Source organism: Belonocnema kinseyi, chromosome 3, assembly GCF_010883055.1.
Source record: "Belonocnema kinseyi isolate 2016_QV_RU_SX_M_011 chromosome 3, B_treatae_v1, whole genome shotgun sequence".
Classification (NCBI taxonomy): domain Eukaryota; kingdom Metazoa; phylum Arthropoda; class Insecta; order Hymenoptera; family Cynipidae; genus Belonocnema; species Belonocnema kinseyi.
Genome location: NC_046659.1, coordinates 51,418,813 through 51,442,394, shown reverse-complemented (window position 1 = coordinate 51,442,394; position 23,582 = coordinate 51,418,813). Strand labels below are relative to the sequence as shown.

Here is a 23,582-nt window from a genome sequence, read left to right as displayed (position 1 = left end):
TTAGTATTTCTTTTTTGCAAAGTGATCTAGTATATTTTCTTTCGATAATATCAAATTTTCAGAACTGCCTGTGATTTTTTTAAACAGCGCCCAAGCCACCTTAATATGGAGATGAATGATTTAAGCACCTGATCCTAATGGTCTGACACTCAATGTTTTAAAACAAAGAAGAAATAGGTCTTGTATATTTTGTAACAGAATGCAAAATGTGACCAGGTTGTGGGTGAAATGTAGGGTTAATGTTTTTGTAAAAAAAATATTTACGTACCGGAATCAACTGGTTCTGGTCCTGAACATTTGGATATGAGTGGCTTTATACCAAACGTCCTACTGCAAGGTTTAGAATTTTGCAATAGCCCTTATCGCTTGTCTGGTTTCTAGTCGTAATATTTTTTCCAACTACGTAAATTATCGAAGGTTGATGAGCTTGATTTTAATAATGTAGAAACGTTTTCAGAGGAAGAGTTCAATTCAATCAGTCCCATAACACGCGAGCATTTCAGGGATTTATATACGTATTGCGATGCTGTACGTGATGCTGTAAAAGATCGATGGGTATATTGCTGTATTGGTAAAAAGGATTTGATGATGTTTTTATGTAAACTTCGCCAAGGGCTGAGTGATGACTTTTCAAAAGTTATTTTTGGATACGATAGAAGGCAAAATGTGAGTGTCATTATTTATATTGTGAGAAAATCTTTGATGACACGTTTTGTTGTCAACAACATAGGGTTGACGGCTATAACACGGGAGCAGTATATACAGAGACATGTAACGGAATTCGCGAATTAACTTTATAATCTCACTCCTGATGTTCTTATGTATATATCCATAAACCCAGCAATTTCAAAGCACTCAGGCAAACACATTGCATTCATAAAGGTCGCCACTTAATTAAGCCAGCCTTAGTTGTAGCTCCAGACGGCTATATTTTGGATATTCATGGGCCCTACTTTCCTGACTCTCAAAATAACGATGCTGCCATGCTTACTAATGAATTCGAAATCGATGCTAATGAACTGCGAGAATGGTTCGAAAACGATGACATTATCATTGTGGACCGTGGTTATCGTGATGCCACACCGCTTCTTGAAAATGTTGCTATCAACCATAAAAAGCCACCTCTGTTAGTTCGTGGACAAAGGCAATTTGATACAGAAGAAGCAAATGACTCAATATTGTTTACTAAGACAAGGTGGATTTCAGAGGCACGAAATGGCAATATAAAATCTGTTTTTAAGTTCTTCGGAAATCGCATGAATGTGAACCATGCCGTTAACATCGGCGATTTTTACCGTATTGCTGGGGCGATCCTTAACAAATCTCGTCCTTGCATACAGATGGCTGGAGCGACCGTAGACTTAGCCCAAATAATGTTCCGAAAATCACGTGAACTCAACGTCGTCCAGGCCAGAGTTAGAATTGACAACCTGCATACCATGGAACTCCTCTAGTGTGCATGAAACGTTAACTTTGGTACAACACCCACGAAAAAGTATCCTTTTTTCGACATTAAGACATGGATATTATTATTGGGGGATCCTAAACTACAAAATATCAAAGGGACAGAGAGTTCTGCAGATCCCTGAGCGTGGTGCCAAACAAACCTCTGTGGTCGCTGTAACTTTTCTCATCTGCATGAAAAGCAACATACGATGCAACACCGACGGAAAAGTATCCTTTCGCTGACTTTTAGACATGAATATTATCAATCAGGGGATCCCATACTACAAAATATCAAAGGGACAGTGAGTTCGGCATGATCCCTGAGCGTGATGCCAAACAGTCCTAGAGGGTCCGTGGAACTCCTCGAGTATTCATGAAACGTTAACTTTGGTACAACACCTACGAAAAAGTATCCTTTTCTCGACATTCAAGCATGGATATTATTGTTTGACGGGTCTCAAACTACAAAATATAAAAGGAACATAGAGTTCAATATGATCCCTGAGCGTAGTGCCAAGCAGTCTTCGAGGGTCCGTGGAACTCCTCTCGCGTCCATGAAAAGTGACATTTGGTCCCTTCTATCTCGAAAACTGGCGTTTTTTGGACCCAGTGACTAACAACTTTATTTGATCAGGATATTATAAACTATATTATACTACAGTTTTAGCCAATTTGACCGAGACCTATTTTCCATAGACGTTTGCGGAGTCCTTTGTCTCACAAATTTTTTAAAATTAAAAATGTTCCAATATGAATAGGGGTTATGAAAACTTATAAACCACAAAACAGAAAAACGTATTTACTTTTGAAGTTTATTCATGGCCAAAATCATTAGCAAGCATAAAAAATCAATCAATTTTTAAAATAATTTTCCCTAACCCTCATACATTTTAGAAAATTTTTTCTCCACAAACTAAATACAATGGTGGCCTTTTGCATTGGCAATATTCAGTTATTTTTGAAAAAAAATCATTTTCAAAATTACTTAACATTTAACGTATGTAACAATTTTTCTAAAAGAGAACTATTTAGAATATCCAAAAATAATCAAATCGTGCAACTTTAAAATTGGTAACTTTTCGTAATATTTCGTAAAAAACATTCAAGAATAAGCATAAAGGTGTCATCGAAAGCAATTGCTAATTGCTACCTCAAAATTTAGATTCCCCGGAAAAAGCTCAAATGAAAAAGTGTAGTTTAAATTATTTTATTAAATCTAAGTTAAACGTCATAAATTATTATGAAAAGTTTTCATTCTTCTTATAGATAATTTAAAAATAGAGTTAATTGAAGCACGAGATGGAAGTACAAGTACTGCCAAAGCTCAGTGTTTTCACCAAATGAAACGCATTCCGTGAAGATCATGGTTTGCGCATCTTACCCGAATTTGGTGCGCACATTGCATGCGGGTAATATCCGCCCGCACCTATTGTTATCTGGGTGGTAACTTATCGTTTGATTACTCAAAGACTAATTAAAATGCCATTTAGAAAATAGCGGTTCCTATAGGACAAAACCCAGCTCTTTCTCTAAACTATTTTTTAAAAAGTGTCGCGATTTGAAAAAAGTAATATTTTATCTGAGTTTCAAAAATGAGGTTGAAAGTTGTACTTTTTCCAAAAATTGATATTACCATCTGAAAAATGATTAAAAAATCCACCAAAAACATGAAACATTAAAAATTGTACTCCTTGCACTCTGATAATATTTGTCCAAATGATAGGATTTTGTCTCGGAGAAGTAGCACCCAATAGGACAATATCTTTGCGAATTTTCGCCCTGATCGGACAAATTTGATGTTCAGGGTGGGTGCACTTCAGAAATTAGCATCGCTTTATGCATGAGCATAACCTAATATTCGAAATTCGGGGAATTTTACTGCGGCTGTTCTGTTTTATTTATTTTTTTACTCGATTAAAGAAGGGCTTTCTTTAATTTTTTAATATTTCACATTTTATAGACGGTCGGGGATTCCCGTTAGGACCCCTTGGTGCTTAAGCTATAAAGCCTATTGTGTCGCACCCTCAATTATTCTATCTTAGTAGTTGACACCAGACCTCTTAGTATAGCCCAAGATTTCAACCACTAATCGCATTATAATCTCCTCTGGTTCCATGAAGTGGGCCCTCAGGGTTTGTTGCATGGGCCTAGCTAATTTCAGGCACTAGCATAAGACATGGAAGGATGTTTCGTCATCCCTGTCGTATCTCTTCTACTCTCTCGTGGGGTTGGATCTCCGGCTGTTCATCTGATAGTTCAGATGGTAGTGGCCTGTAATCATATAACCACTGCCTTACGTTTTTCTTGGGTAATCCAAGGATTTTCTTGGCTCTGTCCATTTTCATGATGACTTTCGCGCATTGGCAATTATGGGTTCATTCCCAGCATTTCCGATGCTTCGTCTGGATCCAGCTTTTGACGGCCACCCTGATGCAGCAAAACGCTAGTCCCAGTACCGGGCTTTTCGCCAGCTGGGCCGCATTATAGGTCAAATTGCATCTTTTTGGTTTAAAATCTAATATAACGAAAAGGAATAAAGATAACTCAACCAATATTTTAAAAAATGAATTTCATGTTACGTGGATTAAAGGAAAATATATAAGTATGCTTTCATTGTTTATTGTAGAGGTTGTAGTAAGGGGTGAATTTGAGCTTTCTTTTTGCTCAGCCTCAAAGGGAAATCATGATATCGATACAATTTTTTTTAATTGTAGTAAATGTAATGCAGATCAAGGAAAAAATGATTAGGATCCCATCAACCCCTAAATTAGGGGTTGGAATAAGGGGTAAGTGGCTAAAAATCAGAAAATTCGCTGAAAACCATTGTAAAGTGTTTGCGTGGGTGGTAAAAACGATTGTAGTAACCATTTATTCAAAATTCTCAACTGTATGGATGGTTTCTCGCTATCATTCTCCTTTCTAGGGGTGGAAATGGACAGCGCGAATCTGAAAACGGGAAATATCGCAGAATAGAATTGCAAATGGTTTTCGGGGGGTTTAATATTATTTCGGCAGATGTTTCTGCATTATTCTCTACTGTGTGCATGGTTCCTTTTAAACCAGAAAGATGCAATTTTACCTATACTGGGCCGATTTTTCTTTACCCTTTTGATTCCTGTATAACCAGGAACCCATATGAGGGCCAGGTTGTTCTTTTCTACCAGTTGTTTTCAATGCCTGGTTGCATTCCCAAACCAGTTCTGATGTTATTTCTGGATTTTTAACTGCAGTTCATGTAGCTTGGCTGTATGAGTAGATGCAGCAGACGGTAGCATGCCGCCCAAGTGGAATGTTTATGCTCCTTCTTGTATTGTCATGTATTTGTTCTGATACCCTACCTCCAAATCCTTTGAAGCCGTCTGTGTAGCAAATTTCCCCTTATAAGAGCGGTCTTCCATTTGCTTACCACCTATTCCTGCTTGGGATTCAGACGCGAAAATTCTTGGTGAAATTACAGCATCTTTTTATTATGTGTTGCCCAACTTCTAGAATTAGCAGTGTACTGATATCATTTGGCAGCTTATAATGTTTAGTCCCCCAAATGCATCTATTTGCTCTTGCCAGGATTTCTATCACGTGATTCACCCCGGCAGTAATTGCAACGTGTATGGCTCTTTACAGAGCATGTATCCTACAGCTGCTATGAGCGTAGACACCATTTCCCTCTTAGCATCCCTAAACGCTAGCGTTTGTAATCGTCACAGCCTGTCCCTCACCATTTTGAGTTCTACCCTAGCCACCAGACCTGGACCGCGTATAGGTGCTTTGGTTTAAAGATAGTTGAGTCGAGTCATGTAAGTCTTCTTTGAGTTTAAATTCTAGTGTTTTTTCCATTAGCCAGTCCCGTGACAAGACGTTTGCGGCCTGCACTAAGATGGCCCGTGACTTGATAAGGATGTAGTCGAATCTAGGAGCGCGCCTTGCGGGGTAATGCGTCAAGTTTTTTTTAGAGATTTCCTCCCTCAGCTTTTCCAGCTCCTTTGGATTTAAACAAGCTTCAGCACAACACGAGACGACGACAACATTTACCGGGGAGTTGTTATTTGTCTGCGCGTAACTAAGACCCTGTGTGTCCAGAGTCTTCTGCAGTTTCAACTTCCTGTCTAGGGAAGTGTCTTTGGAATCCAAGAGCCCTTCAGAACAGCCTTAGCTCCTGTTAGAAAGCCGCGCTATGCGGACTTACTTTTTGTAGGCATCGTTGCGGCTTTTCCTCTTTACAGAGAGCCCAGGAAACTGTTCTTAAACTGCGGCAAATTGAGTGTTGACATCAGTTTTAGTGATCCTTACCGCTTCCAGTACGATGATCTCTCAGGAGCCGTCTCCCTTTTGTGGTGGGTCAGTTTATTTTGCTTGTTTCGGCCGTTTTGGTCCCACTTGTAGCTCGTGGAATCAAGAATACCTCTTGCAGAGTTCCGCTTGCCGGGCGGGTCTACCTATTAAGGGATACGACCTGATATCCCAAAATCTCCGGTCAGATACCCCCCTTGTGACTCGGGTGTGTGTGTTAAAGAATTTGGTAACCCTGTTGCCATTCAGCCCTTGACATGGCGATCATAACAGGACTCTGGATCATGAGAACTCGCACCCTCAATATTCCGGAGGGTTTTGCTATTGCCTACAGGAAGGATCGCTCCTTAGTTCAGGCGCCGTAGACTGGAGTGCGTCAGTTCTCCATACTAGCAACACCTTGCGAAGCAGTCCCGTTGGTTCACCTTCTCCAGGTCTTTTATCCGATGAGAGATGACACCCTTAAGTCCTCGCACATTTAAATGAAGGCCTAGTCAAAAGTAGCATGATTTAATGTGAGATTACATATAAATATGTCCGTGGAAAAATGTTTAAACTAATGTATAAAAAATATTCTAAAACCGGTGCTGTCAACAAGACGCGCGCCTCTCGCAGTTACATATCGTAGAAAAAAGGTGTTAAATTTGAGTCAGCGAATTTGTGTGTTTGTGAGAAGGTATCTGGAGAGTAAAGGTTTGTATAATGATGCGTTATAATGTTAACCGGTCCGAGAAATCGTAAAGGGACAGATTATTAACAGGATCAAGGAAAATGTATTTCAAGGAGAATCAATCGTGTTTGGAGTGATAAAAACGATATTAGCGTTAAGTTTAATGTTTTTTTTTTCAACTTTTCTCGAACTTTGATGGTCATTTTTATTGCGAAAATTTTTAAAAAGCGTGATGTGAGAGTCGTGCATCAGTGAATCGTTTGAAGGTTAGAATGTCCAGGAGCATAATTATACGCGTATATCTAATGATAACAGCCTCTATTTGATACGGTATCGACTCTGGTCCTTAAGTAATACGCCAATTCGTTCGGAAAAGCATTTTTAAAGATATTCTAGTAAAAATCGCCTGCTCGAATTTGAGCTTATTATCGGTCAACAACATTTTGTGCTCATCACATCATATTACTTACTATTCCACGTATTCACCTGATTGAATTTTTGGTAAAACTTTAGAATAGCAGCTTTTCTCTCACGGACTTTCAAATTAACTAGCAAACAATAACTTGATAAAAGAGATATTTCGGGTTCCAATCGTGTAAAACCTACGAAACGTCGGCAAAGTTCGTAGTTTCTTAAACGATTGGAACTCGAAATATCTCTTCATCAAAATGAATCATCGTGAAAGCATTAAATCTATTATTAAATAAAAAGTTGTTATAATTCAATGAATTTTAAATTAAAAAGTTGAAGGGAAATGGTTTTGAGAGACCGTTCTAACCCCCCCCCCCCCCTAACATACCAGTTGCAAATTCCACCCAGTCGGGATCGTTTTGAATTCGAAGGCATGCCGACACCTTTTCCAACTTTTCTACCCCTCCCCCCATAATTCCCCCAACAACAAAAACCATTGGAAAGGTTGCGGAGTTTCCTACGAGTTGAGACTGCCTTTCAGTTGGACTCGGCCCATTTCTATATGTCCATGTTACAAAGACAATGCTTGCAATAAAATTCGTGTCTCTCATTTGACAGTTACACAAGAATGCAATTAGTCGATAAAACAGTATGCAGTGGTATCCAGTTAGTTTTCAAAGGACTTTAATATCTTTGACTTTATGATTTTTTGTTTGGTTATGAATATATTTGGTTACGATTTGTTTTTATTTAGCTCTTAACGAATAGGGTACACAAATTTAGCGTATAAAAGTTCCATCAATGTTAATTTTTAGTGATCAAAGCGGTAATTTCAGTCAGGTACGCAAGGTGCATCTCAGCCTGTTTTTTTCATAAACAAAGTGATAGTGTGACCTGGAAATGTTCTTCCTCCACGTTTATAGTTAAGAATTATTAAAATATAACGAGTTTACGTTGGTTCGCTTGTTCAGAGGGTCGTATGGGAAAATCCGATATTTAAAAATTTTACTGAATTTGCATAAATGTAGAGAACCTTTTCAATTCGAATACACTGAAATCTCGGTTTAATTGGCAGCTCGGGAGAGTTCGGGTACATCGATAGTCATAAAATCTCAAGCGCAGGTAGAAAGTCCTGTATCAATGGGGGGTGGAGAGGGGGCAGGGGTGCTAAACTAGAGAGGCACCGGTTAAACTGAGATTTCAGTTTATTGTTAAAAAATAGTGAATGTACCAGAAAAACTGAGAGTAAACACTTTCATAACTTCTTCGCGTTTCCTAAATTCGCGGACCGGCAACCCAGGTCAGATTGTTTCCTTTCGACAATATCGACATGTCGCTCAACGAGTTGCGCCTATGTGTGGCGTATGCGTTATGGTGGACACACTTACGTTTTTTACTCATTTGCTTCATCAAAAACAAACATTAACAATTTTAAGCCCTACCACATGTTTCTTTCACTAAACAAAAGAAAGCTCTGTCATTAAAAGGTGCACAGGTGTCACTAACCATCCACTCATATGAAGCGTACAAAACACCCATAATTATTAGCAAGCAATGCGGAAATTGTTCCTATCATGCTTTTAGTGTTAAAAAACAACTGTTTCACTTAGACTTACACAACAACTTGTGATTAAAGCATATCCAACAGTAAAAAGCTAAATCTCGTCCCCTTGGAAACTAAAAGTGTCACTAACTGGTGTCTTTACCCTAATACAGTTTTATCTAAATACACTTTTTTATTCAATAGGCGATATATGCAAGGAGACGAAGACAATGATGATAGTGGGCCGGGAGATATGGGATGTCCTTTCTTCGTAGCCAGTGAGTATCGACAATTGCGACGAGTTTCCGCAATAGATGAGGATTCACGAAGACATCCTGCACCAACGATAAGTGTAACCAGGGAAATCGAACAAACATTATCAAGGCCGCCTGCGATTCGGGACAGCAGTGAAGAACCCGATCCGAATGAAACAGAAGTACCAGCTCCGGCTTCTGAAACAATGTGTTGACTTAATTCTTTGTCAGTGGATTTTTTAATATGCCTAATTAGATCGGGCAGTACGGAGAAGTATCAATTTTTAACTAATTTAGGTAACGTTAGACGCCAATCAATTTAAAAAGCTCAGCAGCATCACAGAGCTATCTTGAGAGAGTTCCGAAGCATATTTTTAATTATTTTTAATAATACATGAGTTTAATAATAATGAAGATCTTTCTTCCCAGCGATCATGAGAAGAAACATTACATAGCTTTTAAAAACCTTTATCGCCGGTTTATAGTGAAACGAATCTCTAAACATGCGACTAAGGTAGTTGTGCACGTATTGCACATTTTGAGAAACATATTTTAATGTCAAATGTTTAGATTATTTTATGAATTTCTCAAGTTCAGCCAAACTGCTAATGAATTTAGAAATATGCATAGCTTAGGGGACACATCGAATTTTTAGAATTGAATGTTATTATGCCAGGATGTGTTATTTTTAACCTGCCCCATGCATCGCCCCCACTTTTCTCTTCTTTTACGACCTGGAAAGGAAATGGTTGGAAAACTAATCCAACAGGCGGCGCTCTGATCAGGTAGTCTGACTTTTGTTTTGTCATCTTGTATGGAGATCTGAAAAATAATTAAAAATTATTAGTTTTTGAAAAATTTACCAAAAGTATTTTGGCAAATGCGCAACCCAATGAATCTCTTAATTTGTGTAAAAGTTGTTTTTTTCTTGCTAAGTGCGGAAAGCATGGGTTCTAAATGTGTAGCTCTTGGTTGCATAACAGGTTTTTTTGTAACTGTTTAAAGCTTAAAGCTCTAAAGATTCTTCAAAATAAAATTTAAACTAGTTTTACATATTCTAATTATTATTATATTCATATTAAACAGATGATATATTTTTTTATTAACCCCTTCGTTGTCATTGACGCAAAATGCGTCAAAATTTTCCGTGCGCTGTGTGGCATTGACGCAAAATGCGTCAATCTTCTTTTTTCCTATTTAACTTACTCCGATGTTGCATTAAAGTCTTGCTCGGGGGTTTTTGGGGTCGATGAATCCGAATCTGAAGCCAAAAATTCGAAAATGCAAAATGGCGGATTCAATATGGTGGACGAAAATATAAAAAGCGGCTTGATTTGGATCAATCTAGATACTTACGGGTTTTTGAGTTCGCTGAATCTAAATTTTAAGTCAAAATTCGAAAATTTTAAATGGCGGGTATTTTTGTCCGCAACTTAAAATTTTTGAATTTTGACTTTACTTTCGGGTTCAGAGACCCCAAAAACCCGTAAGTACCAAGATTGGTCGAAATCGAACCCTTTTTTGTATTTTCGTCCGCCATATTGGATCCGCCATTTTAGATTTATGAATTTTTATTTCATATTTGGACTCAGCGACCCCAAAATCCCCAGGATACAAATTTTCAGAATAATAAATTTTCCTGCCATTTTGGGCACTGTTTGTCGAATTGTCTCTGCCAACGAAGGGGTTAATTCTTCTGAACATGTATTGGTTTAAAATATTGTTGTAATTAAAGTGTTAAATAATATTAATTTTATGTATTAGCTGCATTTATAATTTTCTTAATGTAGTTCATTGCGAAAGTCAGACTACCTGATCGAGGCGCCACATTTTGGATTAGCTTCATATACGTCTCCCCTCCGGATAGTAAGAGAACTACTACTACATACATATGCACGCTCGATGCAGGGGACTGTTTTTCACCATGTGTATATATTTGAATTTTTTGGCGGATATATATTAAGCGGTACAGTAGTGGCCATGCTAACTGACACTTATGCATACAAATGAAAATATAAAACAACGTGTTGAATATTTGGCCCTGTAAAGAAGCGTGATATGTTTCCAGAAAATCGGAATTTTTTAAATTATAATTTTAACTACGCTATAGTTTAAACACCTAACCGACGCGCCCGAAAAATAATTTCGGCAAAATACTCCTCTCACGAGTTAAAATGTATATATCAACAATTAATGAAATTTACCGTCATATACATTGGGGCGAATTCGAGTGTGGCTTTCAGTCTTCTGAATTCAGGTGATTAGTCGCTTGACTTTAAATCTCGCGAATTACAATGAACTGGCTGACACTAAAGTTAAGACGTGCTTATTTCTTAATTTATATACATTCACACACTGCTACAATTCGCGTTTGTTGTAAACCGAGATTTACTCCTGGCGTATTTTTCGCAATGCTTCCCCAATTAGCTTATTTTTACTGGGTAGGTACAGAATTCTGTCCCGCGTAATTAGAATCCATGAAAAAGTAATACACCCTACTCTCGGTTTAGTAACAGCATTGGGGGTTGCCTCGCACTGACCTTGTTACTGAATCGGGAGAATCTAAATGTGAACAGTCAGGGCCGCCTGAACCGTTTCCAATTGGAATGCATGATATTGCACAATATACTCGACTGCGTGTCCGCCCACAACAACGCCTTTCCACTACGCTGCTGGCGTTTTTCAAGCAACATTCGTAACTGTCTTTCTCCTTGCCCCTGAAAAACTGTAGGCTAGCAGTTCTAGAAATTACTTAACCGCAGGTTACTTAAACGCAGTTCTGGTATATATTATTATTATAAATGTTAATTATTTAAAGCCATACAAAATAAACGTTGGATAAAATTTCATTAAATCACGTCCTGATTGTGTGATAATATACAAGACTAGAAGCATAAATGGAAAGTTTTTAGAGGCGTATAATGTTACTTTTACCGCAGAGTAAAAACTTTAAATATAATTTCATAAACATATATAAAGGTAAATTTTCAAACTACATCGCGTTATCAAACAATAAAATATCGTCTAAATCTGTTTATCTTGGATCGTGACAGCAAATAATTTTTTGTCAGAATGCAAAAACTTTTCACGTTTTTATGGCTAATGTTCAAAAATGTGGAATATCCAGCTTAAAGACTGTTATGTTGGAATTTATATTTCTATTATGCATCATTCTTCATTCGATTATAAAGTGATGCATAGGCTACTACTGGTACTGCTTACCCTATACGTCAAGTGTATAAATCCCAGAAATCACCCAGTTGATTTTCTTAAAGAGCCCATCCCTTAGTACGAAATTTTCCGACTGCAGGAAGGCATCTATTTTATTTCACTAGGCCATCTAGTATTTCTCAGCATCGTCCAAGATTAACAGCATTAGGGTTTTCAAAGAAATCTGATACAAATAACTAGTAGAAAATTAAATTTCCCTACCGAAAGAAATCTCTGAGTTTTCTTTAGCGAAATAGCTTGGCCCATTTGAGTCAATAAACAAAGTCGATTTGAAACAAAATAGTCTCGGAGATAGTTTGAGAGATTTGGGTCCTTTTCAAGACCCTTTTAGTGGTCGTTTTAATTGTGGTGCGACGGTTATATAATGTTCCTTTTGTATTCGTCGCGTACCGGGCGGGCAGAGTTATTTACAATAGTTGGTCGTGGCTAATCCGCTCTCCCTTTTTAAATTTCTCTTCAAATTATTAACACTTTTTTTGAACTGATGAATTTTCTCATTATAATGCCAATTTTAAGCATTAAAAAAAAAGTTAGATATCTGAAGTCATCGAAACCCATAGATTCCGAATTGTTATGTTTTCGGCTGTTAACTATGAAATTAAAAAAATCTACTTTTAAATTTTAATCCGAAAGCTGAACAAAGGACCCTTGAGTGTCGGCTACTCTACTGAGATAGCCTCTCTGCTTGGTATTTATGATCGTATTCTTATTTCAATTTCGGAAAGGATATTTTAAAGCCTTCAGACCATTTAAACGAGCTTCCTGGACCTTTAAAAATATCTACCTGAGTGCCTGCGGAGAATTTCTTTGAGATTCTTTGACCTAAAGAATTTTCAGTAAATACTCAAAGATTCTTTTCGGTAGGGTTCCCATCTTAAAATAAAAAGATGGAGGAAGAAACTAAGTACAGGGTGGCCACAGGAACTAAAAGTCGGCAATTTTAAAGGCTTGAATTTGACAATTTTAATTTTTAAGTCTTCAGTTTTTAATTGATCAATTAAGGACGCTCGTAATTTTAAAATGTACAATTTTGCATGTCTGAACTTAATTTTTGAAGACTTAAGAATTAATAACTCATCCGTCTTCGTAATCCAAATGTCTTCTTGATATTTTTGGTTTTAATGTAGATATATACTCTTTCGAAGAACCTTTTAATTCTCGTGATAGTTTAATTCAGCAGGATTTGGCATACTGCGCATGCGACATGGCCTGTCTAGTGAAGCTCGAGGATTGAACCTTGATTTGCGTCATGCGCCATTCAGTGCGCAGCATCCTTTGACACCCCCGTACTATTTCGACAATTCAGACACGACCACCGAAGGCAAAGCAAAGCGAAGGGGTACATTTTCTTCTTGCAATGTTGGCTAAAAATGTTGAAATATGCAAAAAAAAAGAGAAACAAACATTGTAAGTTTCTTATCGCATTTCTGTCTCAAGTGTGATTTTAGCTCCTCCTAACGACCCATAAAACAGTATTTGTAGGCACAGACATTTAAGGTAGTTTACGCGAGATATAACTTTTCTTACAAATTACCTGTGATTTTCGCAGTCTATAGAGCATGAATTCTAGATAGTATTTTTTTAAATTCTGCATAAAATTCTGAAAAATTTAGTACATTTAAAAATGTGCTTGAATGCTTCATTTTTGAGAAAGAGAACAAATATTTATTCCTTAAAGCGCTATCCTATCTAATAATTTCACGAAGCTCCATGTGGGGTCGTGGATGACCCCCAGCGAGGCGGTGACTGCTTCCAACGAAAGCTGAAGCTCAAATAATCTTGGTAACTTATGTGTAGTGTCAATTTTGATTCGATTTGAAGCGCTCTTTTTTTAAATACTTGTGAATATTTGTAGTTTTAAAAAACACAGCCAGAATTAGGTTTCGATTTGTCGGAACGCTGCCTGAACTAAAAAACCACCGGAAATCATCATAGCTAGTGGCCTAAAAATGCCCGTACTAATTTTGTTTAAATAATGATTGAAATTGATAAAGTTTTCGTAGACTTAATTGGCGTGAAAACGTGGCCGGATATGATTCCTCTATTTGACCTTGTACGACGAAATTGTTTATAACGATTTTACACTAACATAATGAGCTCTGACAAAAAAAGGTCATGTACATTTTCGTCGTGATATTTCCCGTAGAATCGATTGGTACTATTAGTTGTTTAAAAAAAGTTTTTTTCATTTCGCTATATTTTGTTTAAACAATTTTTTGAAAATAAGTCAAAATGGCAAAAAATAGGGATACTTTTTTTTTTACTTATATTATACTTTCATTGTTGTCATTTTGATGCCTCTATAACCGGCGCTGAGTACGGGCATTTTTAAGTCACGAGCTATAGCGATTGCCGGTGGTTTTTTAGTTTAGGCAGCGCTCTGACAAATCGAAACCTAATTCTGGATATGTTTTTTAAAACTACAAGTATTCACAAGTATTTAAAAAAAGAGCAGTTCAAATCGGAACAAAATTGACACTACACATAAGTTATCAACACTTGCATCCAGAATCGACCACTGTGCGACCCCTAGGGCGCTTTAAGGGTTAAGAAAAAGTATCGAAATCCCTATTCAAAAACTCTGCGACTTTGAAACGTCACATACTGCAAACCGTGGAATCAATCAGCATAATTGTCATCAGTTGGTCCATTGACTAAGGGGCTATCCATGAATTACGTAACGCAATTTTCCGACAATGTTGAATACCCCCCCCCCCATATAAAACGCTTTTTCCTACTTTTATCTGTCGTTTTTTGCCAGTATGTAACAATATCCCCCCCCCCCCCCGTGTTATGTAATGTATGGATGGCTCCTAACGAAGTATCTAGCAGGCAGCTGGCGAAAATTCAATTTATGATTTCCAATAGAGACATTTGTTTACTGAAAATTATCGAAAAGCAGCAGCCGCAGTCGTAACCAAATCACATTAGAAGTGTGCGAGAGTGAGATGTTTCAAAGTATATACTCAAAATTTATATCAATCAGATGGCTGAATTTTTCAGCATCAACCTTGAGATAAAACTATTATTAGCTTATAAACTGCCATTCCGAATCTCTTAAGGGCATGTGATCTTAGAAAATTGTCGATTTTACCAGTTTTAGGTTCCCCCGGATTTTTTTCTAGAATAATAAATATTTTGTCTTAAAAATTTGGGAAATGATAGTGAACATGCTAATGAACGTCCCGACAAACTTTTTTTGTGGGTTAATTAAAAACAATTTTAATTTAGCAAAATGTGATTCATTTGCATAGCGCTTAGGAAATAGTATCGATTTTTTCAGTGTTAGATTCCCCGGCTTTTTTCCTGGGATAAGAAATATTTTGCCTTCAAAATCTGGGAAATGATAGCGAACATGCTAACGGACGTCCCCGCTCACTTTTTGTGTGTTTTTTTTTATCAAAAAATATTGATATTGCTAACAACGTGCGTGTATGTTTCGAGGTTATGTGTGTTACAATTCACCCGAGCGTTACTTCCAAACTACACAATATTTTTGGACGAAAACTTTAGACTTACAAATAAAAATAGTAACTAATCTCCAGGAACTAACCTTATTTGCAGGCAATCAATAAAGTTTATTTCATAAATAATTTCAAGATTTTTGGAAAGGCAGAGATGAAAAACGACGTAACCTCAAAATAATGAATATGCATAACATTTTTATTTAGCACAATAATTTTTGTTTGTTATTATCCCTGAAAAAAGAGTACGGGGACGTCCGTTATGATATTTTATAGCATCTCCGAATTCAGTTTTTAAAAATTTTCATTTTTGTGGAAAAAAGCCGGTGTAACTGTAAGTATAACATGCCCTTAAGCTCAGTCATTAATGTAGATATTTCCTAACTTTTGAATTTATGTAAATTTTTAAACATGAATGGATATGTTCAACAGACAAATTAATCTTAAATATTGATTCACGATTCTTATTTATATTCTTTTATTTTTCAACAATTTTTTTTCTTCTAAAAAATTTTTTTCCAGTTAGAAAACTTATAAGCGCAGTAGTGAGTCAAGAGTTATCCGCCTTCTCCCACCACTGCAATCGCGCTGCTCATTACTTCTGGCGTTCCGTGCAACTAATCAGATTTTTCAGCAAAAATCCAAAAATTGTACTTCTTAAACGTACAAAAATATTTAAACTTATTTTTTTAAACTTTCCTTTCGTAATTGCATTAACTTTTATCTTTTATGACGCCTGGATTTAAGAAAGAATTTTGTTCAAGATTAAATAAATTTACTTCCAACTTTGAATATTTATGTATCAAAATTCTCCTCCCATGGACTTTATAGACGAGAATTTGAATTTTTTGACGATTTACTGTGTCCTAGTGAGGAAATCGGTACCGAGTATGCACGTCGCGTCGGTACCAATCCTGGAAGGACGATAAATCTTAAACGTAACTGTTTGTTATTAACGACTAAAAGGAAAAAACTTTATTCACAAATTCTGGTTCCCAATCGACGTTAAAATGAGCTTCACTTTTCTCTACTTCAAGTCCCTTAATTTTTAAGTAATTATTTAACAGAAATTCTTTGGATAAGTAATTGTCCCTAAATTTAATGTCTATTCTTGCGTCGATTTAAAAAGTTTTCATCGTAAATATCTCTGAAACTGTTCTTTTCTTAGATTTTATGAAGGAATGGGACTTCCAAAAGCGAGAATCAAATTGCGGTTAACGTTTACTACTTATTAATTGTGATCTATGAACCTCGCGTTATTTTATTTAAGCTTATTAATTAAAATGCTTAGACTTTTGCGATTCTCGCGTTCAATTTGGGGAATTTCCTATCGAGCTTCTCTTGCGCTGGTTAACAGGGTACTGCTTTCTTTTTTATTACCAAGCCAATGTTTAATTGCTTTCCCCCCCTGTAGAAAGGATTGCAATTTAATATTACGTGAGAATCTCAAGTAACACTCAGTCTCGTGCAAATTCAAGTGCCATATTTGCTGATGAGACTATGTTCTGCTTTCCTATCATTCGGGGATTTTTCCAATCCGTAAGTCTCATACAATTTCATCACTGATCACAATTCTAATTAATCCATTATTGATCATTGATTAATGTTCATGGATTTGCGATCTGGTGATATTCACGTTCACCGTGAAATCACTGAATAAACACCCGTGTGAGAACGGGTTGAAAAGTCCATGAGATCGCTAGGGAAACCAAGAACGCATCCCAAATCCACGTACCGAAGTACCGCGTAACCATGTTCTTGTCAGGCGAGTGAGTTCTTTCTGAGCCAACTATGCTGGCCTTCCTAAAACCCCAAGAAAGTGGGTTGAAAAGGAAGGAAAAGCCTGAGCTTCCGGTTCACTTCTCGAAAGTATGCACCCCGACAGATCACGTGAAAACGCCCGAGCACTAAAAGTACAATTCCCAGTATTTTTTATTCCATTTAGTGATTCAACTCGGTTTATTTTTTCAATGAAATTCTTGGATCCATTCAAAATATCTCCCAATTCTTCCTACTGCCTTACGTATGGCTACCTGAAAAGCTTTTTTTGATCGTTGGAGAACGGAATTCCTAGAAGATCTATAATGTCTTGGAATTAAAGATGGAGCCGGACGCTAAACGTATCCCTACTTAGAGTGATTAGCGCCGAATAACTTCCTCGTCGTAATTCGATGATGATAGTGGTCTCGTTCTCGCGGACTTCTATGCCCACTTTTCGAGTGGTTGCGCACGCAACGGCACCTGTTTTGCACAGCTTTCTGTGTGACCTATATAATTCTTTCACATGGAAATTTGCACAGGTCCCCAAGTAGCGCACATATTTTATTTCTCGCCCGCTCTTTATTAGATTGAATATTTTTTAAATTATTTTAATTCTAAACCGTTTCAATGTGTACCCTTAGAGAATGCGTGAAATTGCCACATTGTTCATTTTGATGCATCAAAGTAGCTTTTACCAGTTAGGTTAAATACTAGATATGAGTTAAAAATATAATTCGAATACCATACGAAAGTTTAAATTTTTTCTAGAGCTTAGCATAACGGATATAACATTTCAAAGAATAATATTTTTTCTCACGCGAGAAACATCATGAAAGCAAGCTGTGAAGATTTGGCAACACATTTTGTATCTCTGATAAAGGTCAAAGATATTATAAACGTAGATGCGGTGCGGGCTTAGTTACCCGCGATAAATATAGACGGCGCGTCCGTGGAAAATTGTCAGTTCCCCTCTACCCACCGCTCCGCGGCTATAGCACCAATCGAACACAGCCAATTGGAGCGCTGTAAGCAACTCACAGTAGGCCCCTCGAGGCGCACTAATGGTTACTTAGCTCGGACAAGAACCATTTGGATTGAAAGTAAATTTAGTAAATTGCCAATTAAAACATTTTTACATTTATAAGTTATAACTTTGAAAAACATGGTTATTTTAATAAATACCACAAATGAAAGTCGATGAATAATTTATATTACGGTTTTATATATTTCCCAATATTTCTAAAATTATTACTTATAATTTTCATTCTATACATTGTCTGTATATAGTTCTTTAATATTTTTTATTTTTATTTTTATGGTCTGCAATTTCTATGGATTTTTTTAGACTTTTATAAAAATATAATTATAATTCCCAGTGATATGAAAATTGTTCTTTCGGTTTTTAGATGTTAATACGGCAGTTCCAAGCCAGATTACGTTTCGCATTGGTAAATAAAATTAGACGAACAGAATTTCATTGTAATATTCATAAAAAATATCATGGTCCATAAAATATATTTTAAAATAAACTTTAAATTATTATAATTACTGCAGCTTACTCGAAATATATATAATTCAAATTATTTTTTAAGTTTTTCAGAACTTTTATATATATTTATAATGATTCCCATTTTGTCGTAGAATTTATGTAAAATTCTGCAAAAAAATGCCTCAAAATCTTCCATACTTTTTTACAGTCTTATACATTTTTTAAAATGTTTGAAATCTTTTCGACACTGTAAACTTCCCAAAATTATAAAATTCTGAAACCTGAAAATCCCGAATTTAAAAATTCTAGAATAATGAAATTCTGGACAGTTTACAATATTATCGAATTTGAAAATTCCCGAATAATAAAACTTCAGGCCGAATGCTGTCTAATGATAAAATATACAAACTAGAAAATTCCCGAGTTGCAGAAATCGAGAAAACAGTTTTGTGGTCAATATTATTTATTTATTACAAATACAATAATCAAATATTTTTATTATAGAAATTTTGTTTAATGTTTAATTTTGATAAATTATTGTTTTAATTTAAAATAACATTAATTGTATAAAAATGTGATACAAAAATAAATTTAAAAACAGGTGAGCTTCAATTGAATCAAACTTTACAGGATTTAATTCAGACTAATTTAACGTGACTTTTATTTTCATTTTTTTAAATAATAATTTTATTTTTGCGAGAGTTTTCTGTAATATAAAAAAATAAATGCACATTTTCAAACATCGTTTTTTATTCAAAAATACATTTGTTCAATAATTGTTATTTTAAATTCTAACAATAATTTTTAGAAATTTTAAACATTAAAAAAGTTTTTTCTTTGGTATAAGTATTTCATTATTCTATTAAAAAAATATTTTTTATCAAACTATTTTTTAATTGTTCAAATTAGGGAGTTGTCTAGCCCGGTTATTGTATACTTCGGAAATTTTCTGTCGGCAATTCTCAAATTATGTAAGATTGTAAATTGTCGAGAATTTTCCAATTCGGAACTTTTATATTTCGACAATGTTATAATTTCGGAATTTTTACAGTGATGTGGGAATTTTATTTTTCGGAAAAAGCGACTGAAAAATCCCGAAAAATGAAATTCCCGACACTGTAAAATTCGTAAATTGAAAGGTAACCAAAGAATAAAATTCCCGAAATTATAAAAGTCGAATTGGAGAATTCAAGAAAAATAAAATAAATAAAATTCCGGACAATAAGATATTACCGAATTTGAAAAATCCCGAAAGAAAATGGCTGAATTATAAAATATCCGAACTAGAAAATTCATGAATTTAAACAATTGGAAAAATTATTTATTAAATATTATTTATTTATTGAAAATACAATAATCGAATATATATTCCTGTATGAAAAATTTTGTTTGAAAATTTGCATAGTATTTGAAAAAAATATTAAAAAGTTCTGAAAAATCGAATTTTTTTTTAATAAAAATAAATTTTGATATAAATCGTTGTTGAATTGAATCCTGCAAAGTTTGTTTCAAAAATTTTCTTATGTAGGTACGAAGAAAATTTAGGCAGAAAATTTTTTTCTTTCAAAGCGCACGTGTTTTTTAATGTATTTTTCAATACAATTTTTATAAAATTATTATTCAGGTGCCGGAGATTTCATTTTTTGGGATTTTTTGTTCATCCTTTTCGGGATTTTTTCAGCGGTGCCATGTTTTTATACCTCCTCTTAAAATTATGTAATTTTTCAAAATAAAAAGTCAACATTTCAAAACATTTTAAAATCATCAAAAGTATCAATTCTCTTTTAAATTATTTCAAATCTTTTTAAATTATTTTAAAAACTTTTCGGAACTTTTAAATGTCTTTTAGACTGAGTACCATTTTTCCTAACATTTTTGTAAAATACTGTTCTTTAAGAATCAAAATGAAATACTTTTACCTTGGAAATACAGATAAAAAAATAAAACAATTATCATTCTAACATTCAAAGTTTAAATTTGTCACTCTGAAATTGTGACAATTCTTCTTCAAATTGTTTACTATTGAAAATTGTTTTTTTTTTAAATTTCCAAACTAAATAGATTAAAAATGGAATATTTTATACTGAAATAATACTTCAAAAAGATTTTGAAATTGAATAAAGGCGTTCATTTTGAACAGATCTAGAATCATCTTGTAAAATCAATCACTGTTAAATTTTTAATACTCGAACTGCGGATTTTATCATATGTCGACGTTTTGAGGCCTCTTGAGTCAGAAAAACAAGTTTTTACGTCGGGGTCTGTTTGTCCGGCGTCGTCGTTGTTGTCTGTATACCGGATAACTTTCGAAAGGCTGGTCGGATCGAATTGGACTTTGACAACTTTTTTTGATAAAATCAAACTTACCAAAGTTAAAGGATTTTCAAAATTCAAAAAACCAAACGAAAATGGACATTTGAAGTAAAAAAAGCTTGATATGGAAAAAAGTCAAGAGGCGAAAAACGCTACTTTTTTAAGGCCCCATGATTTTTTAAATAACATTCTCATCCATAATGAGAAGAGTTTTATGCGAAAAATGACTTCCGCGAATTGCATGAAATTTCGACGTTTTGAGGCTCCTTGAGTCAGAAAAACAAGTTTTTACGTCGGTACCTGTGTGCCTCTCTGCCGTCTACGTCATCGTTGTTATTGATGTTGTGGTTGTCTGTATATCGGAAAACTTTCGAAAAAATAGTCGAATTGGATTATGCTTTGACACACGGTTTTTTCATTTAAAAAATTGTATGTAAAAATTGTACTATTTTTATTTTTATAACAAATATTTTTCTTCAATTAAATTGTTACAATAAAAGTGTTTCGAAGAGATTTTTGAAAAATCTTTCGGGGAATAACATTAGTATTTATAGGTCGACAAAGGTTTGTTTTCTTTGCCAAATTTGGCTTTCGTCTAAATTTTTCCAGTTGTTTTTACTATAGTACAATTTACGTTTGTATCTCGGGCGAAGAAATCCATTCTATTGTTTGACCAATATTCTTTGTAAGTCAATATTTTTCATAGAAAATTACCCCGAGGGACCTTCAATAATAATTTTATAAACGTGAAAAAAGCACTTGAGTGAACCTTTAATATATATTTGTTATTTTAAAAAAAAATCAAGCGTTATTTTCTTGACACAAAAAATAATAATAATTTGTGGGGGTGACAAATGATAAAAAAATTAATAAAACTTGAAGTTGTACGATTTTAATTTGTAACTAAATAATTTGAAATGTTTCAATCTAAAATTATCGAACACTTTCCATTCAAAAATTCTGATGACATATTTTAATAACTTTAAATTTGAAAGTATTCAATATACTCAAGACTACAAATTTCAAATGTCTCAACTATTAAAGCTTTAAATATTTTAAAAATTGCTGTTCTGGAGACTAAATAACACTTATTCTTTTGTTAAGAAAACACAATCAAAATTGTTCAAAAAATTTTTTAAAAGAGTTTAAAAAACCTTAAAATAGGCCAGAGGTTTTAATAATACAATATATATGATAGAACCTCTATAAATTTGAAATTAGTCTATACTTTTTTATGTTTGAGCTACAATTATTTAATTTTAGAAGTTATAAATTACAATCGTTAAAAATAAATAAAATGTTTTAATGAATTGATATTTAAAACAAAAAACATCTAAATGCAGCTGCAAACATTGAATTTGAAATGCGTTGAATTCAAGGTATATTTTAAAAAGAAAACTGAAAGCAGAGGATCGACTTTAAAAAAAAGCGGAAGAAAGTGACTCACTGGATTGCAAGTAAACATGGAAAATTGTGTATTTTCGCATTTTGAAATTTTTAATTTAAACTTTTTCGCGTTGTAACAATTTCGAATTCCATAATATTATTTTTTACTTAACCTATAACTAATAACGAAAATTCTGAAAATTTAAACAATAAGGCTGTATTCTGACAATGAAGCATATTTAACGTTAAAATTCAAGTTCTTAAAATGAAGGCCTAAAAATTTGCAAATTTTACAATTAGTGTTGTGTAAATTGTATTGGCATCTTAAAAGAGTATAAATAGTTCTTAAATTAGTTTTTGAACTTTCGGAAGTTTACCTTCTTTTCATACCTAGATGTCAAAAAAGCCTACCAATTTTTTCAAATTTTAATCACTTATTTTCTATGAGAAAATCACCCCCGTTTACCAGTGACTGAAACGGATTAGAAAAAAATCGCCAAGACCCAAGAATAAAAATTGGATGTACAGCGAATTCTTTAATTTTTAATTGAGATTATCTTTAACTTTGTAATATTGCCGAAATTATAATTAGAGCAATTTTTCTGTAATTCTATGGGGACGGCTGAAATATCCCGAAAAATATAATTCTCGACTCGGTAAAACTCTCTGTCCCGAATAATAAAATTGCAAATTTATTAAAAACACGATAATAAAATATTTGTATCAAATAAATTTTTGTTTAATATTTAAAGTGTTGAAAATTATTGTTTGAATTTAAAATTAAAATTATACAAAAAATGTTGCAGACAAATTAATATATAAAAACGCGTGTTTTTTAATCAACATTTCGATTTTTCGGAAGAACTTTTTTGATTTAAAAAATTCTATATACATTTTCAACCAAAATGTCTTATCCAGAAATATATTTTGTTTTAATTATTTTAATTTTAAATTTAAACAATAAGGTTTAAACACTTCAAACATTTAAAAAGTTGTTTCTTTGGTATAAATATTTGATTATTTCAATTAAAAAAAAATATTTGTCAAAGAAAAATGTTTCAGCAATTGTTTATCTCGAAATTTCTTTCTATAATAGTTTTTTTTTAAATTAAAAATATGATTTTTCAAGATTTTTTTTATTAAAAAAAAGACTGTATCGAAAACCTGGATCAGGCTTCAGATCTGAAAAAATGCAGTGATATGCATACATGTTAAACTTTTCTAACCTCAAAAAATCTTTTTACTGCTTTATCGTCATATTTTACGAAGAATGAGAAAACAAGTACTCGACTTCGTAGTACGGTGAGGACAGCACCTCGATAGGGCA

The 23,582-nt window shown here is 34.2% G+C and overlaps 1 protein-coding gene across 11 annotated transcripts in view; it reads left to right on the top strand.

Annotated features, from left to right (window-relative positions):
• Positions 1-23,582, top strand: part of LOC117168887 (transient receptor potential cation channel trpm) — a 102,790-nt gene that overhangs the window by 72,248 nt on the left and 6,960 nt on the right. For 10 of the 11 annotated variants that reach the window (XR_004466575.1, XR_004466572.1, XR_004466574.1 and 7 more), the window contains one exon: positions 8,562-8,908. Coding sequence is in view for 1 of the 11 variants with exons in the window: in XM_033354795.1 (XP_033210686.1) it covers positions 8,562-8,826 (265 nt within the window). In the remaining 10 variants the exon portion in view is untranslated. Of the gene's footprint in view, positions 1-8,561; positions 10,045-23,582 lie in introns of those variants that run through there. The other variant, XM_033354795.1, reaches the window with a different exon arrangement.